This window comes from Gloeophyllum trabeum (genome assembly GCF_000344685.1).
Source record: "Gloeophyllum trabeum ATCC 11539 unplaced genomic scaffold GLOTRscaffold_00025, whole genome shotgun sequence".
NCBI lineage: Eukaryota > Fungi > Basidiomycota > Agaricomycetes > Gloeophyllales > Gloeophyllaceae > Gloeophyllum > Gloeophyllum trabeum.
Window position 1 is genome coordinate 59,159 of NW_006920434.1, and position 5,671 is coordinate 64,829.

Here is a 5,671-nt window from a genome sequence, read left to right on the forward strand (position 1 = left end):
ATCTGCGGATATTCTGTGCCAACAATCCCAACGGATGGGCTGAAGTACTTTGTGATGCGAAATTTGCCCACAATCAGCGATCCCATTCAGCCAGGAACAAATCGCCTTTCTACCTCATGATGGGTTATCACCCGCGAGCAATACCCGCAGTCACAATCAATACGGAGCTACCATCAGTAGAGGAAAGGCTTAAACGATTACAAGGCACAAGGGAAGAAGCGATTGCCATGCACGAATTGGCACGGCAAAAGATGATCAATAGAAGCCGACAAGGGTTCACCCCATTTGAAGTTGGAGAGAAGGTTTGGCTAGAAGGCAAGAACCTACGGATCAATTACCCGTCCAGGAAGATCGCCCCAAAACGCGAAGGACCATTCAAGATCAAGGAAGTTCTAGGCCCACTCTCATACCGTCTAGACTTACCCAAATCCTGGAAAATTCACCCTGTGTTTCATCCCTCGCTTCTTTCACGTTATCGAGAGAACTCCACTCACGGGCCGAACTATCTCCGGCCTCCACCTGATGATATCGAAGGCGAAGAAGAGTATGAAGTTGAGGCCATCTTAGCCCATCGTGGGAGCACTTCACGCCGCAAGTACCTTGTCAAATGGAAAGGGTACCCATCGGCCGAAAATTCATGGGAACCCGAGCATGTGCTTGAGAACGCCAAGAGCCTACTTCAAGAATATAAAGGCCGGAACCATCTCTAGCAAGACTCACCAACAACTCATACCATGTCTCGCTCACGGAACAATTTGTGCACCTTCACCTCTTCTCAACATCCTCCTCGCAATTGCCCCTATGATCGGGACCCCCACTTTATCAGTATCATCCACCAAACCTTGACGGAACACTACCACAAACCATCCCTTCGACGAGAACTAGGACGAGATGCACTGGGGGCAGGTGTTGCCAGGGAGATATTGGAACTAGAGGACGATCTTCAAACAATCTCCAAGTTGTGCGACCTGAATGCACAAATACAAGATCTACTCCAGTCCACTTACGACACTGTGGAGTGTACCACATTCCGACTCACTCATATCCTCCTGCATCAAGGACTACTCATTCCCCTTCGCGACTTCCTACCTGTCGACTATCAGAATCCCCCATCCAACCAGGAGACCACCCCAGCGACTTCCCATTCGACCTCTCGCCATCCAATCCCTGATCCGATTATCCATCCAACTGGATCCCGAGAAAACCCCATTGACGTCGACGGTCCAGCACTGCCTACCAACATGACAGGAAGATATGGCAATATCTGCTGGGCATGTCAGCAGCCTGGTCATTTCCAATCTCATTGCCGACTCTTCCACTGCCACATCTGTGGACACACTCAACCAGGGCACTATCCATCTGCCTGTCCTCAATGAACTGTCTGGGACAATGCCATCCAAGAAGCCACTGAAGAGCAGGACTACGATGATGGCATTCTTGTGGACCTGGATGGATCAGTAACCGGTCATGACTAGGAAGTTTGGGTAAACTTCGACCATAGGAAGGGGGTAATGTTATGATTTTCCCATGCTTATCGCATTCTATTTCCATTCCGAGCATTGCTATTGGACAGTACCTTTCTCTGAGTAGACCTTTCCATGGACGCTATCTTCTTCTCACACGTTATCTCCCTTGACTCACCTTCTACCAATGGGCGACCTTGTATTTCTCACTTCTCTGAGTTACGTTCTCACAGGATAGCTTATGCATCCTTTCTTATTGTTCTCTTCTTTGGGTATTAACCCCTATACCAGTTACTATATATACTGTAGGAAAACCCATGTATTCCTTAGTTCAATCTCCTGTTGAATACAGTGATTACCTGGACTCTTGACTTGACTGTTGGCATTGGCCCGGCCAGACCTACCTTTCAGTAAGCTTACTGAGGTAGTGACGACATAACTGTTGGCACGTGGCCCAGCTAACTCAAGATGACCAGTTAGGACATCACTTCCTAACACCTGTACATTTTCACTCTTTTCAAAATATTGTATTTTATTGGTTTAAAGCAGTGGTTTGCATGAGTTTAATCAACTTGCTGCACTCGCTCTGCGTGTACCAATGGTGCAGCTGCTCCGCGCATATAAACCTGCTTGACACCACATCCATGGAGCAGTACATCTCGTATTGCTCCATGCGTACAATATGGTGTATCCCACGCAGACCACCCAGTGCATCCTTTGCCCTTCTTCTCACATCAGTGGAATGTGGATGGGGGGACAACATATAAACTGGGCATTGGGCTGCTGAGGCCCTCACCAGTTTCTGCCACTGTCCTCCCAGGTAAGCGTTGTCACTATGCTTCCGTCAGCGCTGTCAGGCTGACCAGTTTCTGCTGCTGTCCTCCCAGGAGGAGTACAGATTTCAAGCTCCCACCCTTCTGCCACCCAATGTGTATCAAAACTGTTTGTACCAGTGCTGTGGTCACCATGTATTGTAATACGGCCCGAGATGCCTCGAATACATTGCGCAAGCTGCTCCGATGCTGGGAGCAGTCATGTACTGGTAATCACTCGCTCTGCTAGCGCCTCCCGTGGGGCAGAAGAGATGCTGGGGATAGCTATTTCCTGTCACTCAAGTGTTTGAAAATAGTATATTTGATCAGCAAATAAAGAAATATGAGAATATTAGGTATTACCTCATGCGGGAAGCTGGTGCCATAGGAAAGACTTATGCAGACCATTTTAAGGCTAGAAAATAGGTTGTATTTCGATGCTTCATAAATATAACCCACTCCATATGCCTTTTCACCAACATTTTTGCACCTCATAAATGAAGCAACTCCCGCAGTGTAGCAAATTCACATATACAGGGTGGGCAACAGTGATCATAAATGTGTCCAGTGAATCCTGCCACACACAGTACTTGAACTTTTATGATGGTGTATGTACCTCAGACCAAAAATCATCCCTTGTCCTCAAATTAGGGCACACAGCCAAATATGAACTCAATCCACACCATACGTAAAGCTACAAAGAATACATATACCAACTCTGGAAGAGTAGTCCAGGAGCAGCATCCAAAAGATAGCCAAACGAGACAACCAGGAGCATCAGTGTGAAGTTGAAAATACCAGCTTATCGCGTAACACCCGGTAGCGGTTGAGATAGTGCAGGCATTCGTTGATTTTCTCCCTAACCTTCTCAGTCGTGACAGAACAGGCAAGGTTTGCCTCTCGCAAAACATGGGCAACACTCTCCACTTGCTGTGGGGTGAGGTCGTACAGCTGGAAGCCGCGCAACAGGTCATCGACGACACCCTGAGGCGGATAGTGCGACGCTGGTCGGAAAGGGCGCCCGAGAACGAAAACAATGCCAAACTCGATGGCTTCCAATGCAACGCCCCGCTCAAGTTCTTCATTGATTTCGTGGAGGCGATCAAGCAGTAGACGCTGCGTCGCCTCGTCTTTGAGATAGATGGCCTTACTGGGAATGAGTACGTCAATGACTTCTTGTGGAGGGAGACCTTCCTGGGGATATGGCGATCTCCCAATGTCGACGAGATCTACGGGGCCTGTGAAGACAGACACGAAGAACAGGCCGTTAAATGACGTACCGCCCCATATCTGGAAGTCATAGCAGTAGCAGTAGATATCGTTACAGTCCACCTCTCTGTTGTGTGGGACTGACGGAAGCTTGCGTATCTCCATCGTGCATCCGCCTTTGTGTGGGGACACCCTGTCGAAGTCGATGATGCGGGGTTTCCCATCACGGAGCACGACGTTGCGTTCTCGGAGATCTTGATGTACTACGCCACATCGATGAATTTCCTGAAGATGTCGAAGGATAGTTATCCTGACGCGCTGATTATGGGTCATGCTGTGGCAGAGTACTGTTCGGCAGACGAACCTCGTGACCATAGGTAAGAACGGGAATATGATATCTGGAGGATCACCGCAGTCCTCCAGAATCAGGCAGCCTAACGGGAAAGTGTCGTGCACCGCCTCAAAAAATCCATAGCAGATGGGGATCACAGTTCCTTGAAGGCGGGAGAGCTGCGTCTGATACAGGCTTGCCTCCCTCCGAAGGTCCTCAAGAGCCTGGAAAGAGTGGGCAAATTTGAGAACCAGCGGCGTCCTAGTGCCTTGGGTCTGCCCGCGGTAAACCGTCGTACGCGAGTTATGGTGAATTTCCTCAGTGGTGTCTATGTCGATAACGGCTGTGTCGGTGAATTGCCGACCTGTCATCTGAAGCTGCTCTGGTCTCCAGTATTCATCTTCATTGAAAGTAATTTGAAGTATGGACATGGACAACGACGCGAGCGTGAAAACTATGGACAACGCTCGTGGTGTAGTCCGTAAGGCGTCGTATCAATGTTGGCTTTGTGTGGACGAGTTCGAAGTGGACGCATCATAGTCACGTGATAACAAGGGCCCATGCCTAAGTTAGCAAGTCCAAACGTCGTCATGTATGTTAAGAGTCACCGGAAGACCGCCGACAATAGCGTTCGACTCAGATGCATTAGTCGTGCAGAAGCTGAAAGGTAGATCATGTCTCATGGCCGAGATGATACAGATACAGATGAGGAGTACGTCCACACTGGCATATGTACCGTAACAAACGAAAAGAGGGGTGGAAACGAGGGGCATGAAATCACCGAGCAAGCACTTCCTTCAGAGAGCGTGCGCGGGACACGTCGAGGCTCTCAAAGACAATATCATCACGCGTCCTGACTCCCGTGGCGATGCCCCCAGGCGGGCGTATGGCAAGCAGCTGATGCACGCCCTGGACTTGGTGATGACCATAGTGGATGTCGACTTCTACATACCTGAGCGATGACAGACCCATGCCGACAGCGTAGCGAATGCTTGTCATCACGCTGTGCAGGAGGTCATCGTTGGTGTGGTATGTAGGGCTAGGGAATCGAAGAGACATGTATGTGATTTGCGTGCCCCGCAGCGCGATACACAGCCCTGCCTGCGTGATGGTACCATTCAGCGTCACCCACTGTGATGGATAATCACAGGAAAACGACTCACAAGCGCCCCATTCAGCTCAGCAGGGTTTCCGGAGTTCCCAAAGTCTAAGGCCATGTACTCAAGCTCGGGCGCAGCTGCCCAAAGTGCTGGTTCACACAGTGGCGCAAAGCGGTGGTCTTGGAGGGACAGTGCGATGTACCTCGGGCGCGCAGCCCGGAGAGCCGGAGCAAACGCCCATTCCTCCCACTGAGAGAACTCTTCGCACGGGAAAAGACGAGATACTCGACAGCCGCCGCCGAGAGCCAGGAGATACCCCAAGTGTCCCGTATATGAGCTGAGGGCAGTCCACGCACCGGCGTCCGTGCCTTGTTGGGGGCGATAGCCATCGATCCTCATACGCGGGGACGGCATGCTCAGGTGTTGCAAGTTCGGGAACGCTGCCTGCAGATCTCGGGCATCAAGTGCCATGGGGAACCCCGGGAGCCTGAGCACCGACAAGCGCTGCCATTGGACACGCGGAGGGAAACACAAGTGCTGGATGGCCATCTCCATATTGATTACTTCCAGCAACTCCAGCGTATCCTTGCAGCACTCCAGGAGGAACATGATATTCGTTGTTTCCCTCCTCTCTACCAGGCGTAGGGTCAGACTTCGGAGCGGTGCGAAACCGTCCGGGGCTGCGAAGGTGTTCCGGAGGCTCAAGAGGAGTACCTCGCCAGATAGGTGCAGGTCGGCCACACGACGAAGGCTGAG

At 50.8% G+C, this 5,671-nt stretch overlaps 2 protein-coding genes across 2 annotated transcripts; both read right to left on the bottom strand.

Annotated features, from left to right (window-relative positions):
• Positions 1–3,052: 3,052 nt before the first annotated feature.
• Positions 3,053–4,246, bottom strand: GLOTRDRAFT_134125 (uncharacterized protein; the record flags this gene model as incomplete). Its single annotated transcript, XM_007873109.1, has 1 exon — positions 3,053–4,246. The coding sequence occupies one exon, from the start codon at positions 4,244–4,246 to the stop codon at positions 3,053–3,055; it is 1,194 nt and encodes a 397-aa protein (XP_007871300.1).
• Positions 4,247–4,592: 346 nt separating this feature from the next.
• GLOTRDRAFT_134126 (uncharacterized protein) lies at positions 4,593–5,524 on the bottom strand (the record flags this gene model as incomplete). The annotated part of the gene is made up of 2 exons (XM_007873110.1): positions 4,593–4,916; positions 4,979–5,524. 2 exons carry the CDS (start codon positions 5,522–5,524, stop codon positions 4,593–4,595), a joined length of 870 nt encoding a protein of 289 aa, XP_007871301.1.
• Between the last annotated feature and the right edge of the window lie 147 nt (positions 5,525–5,671).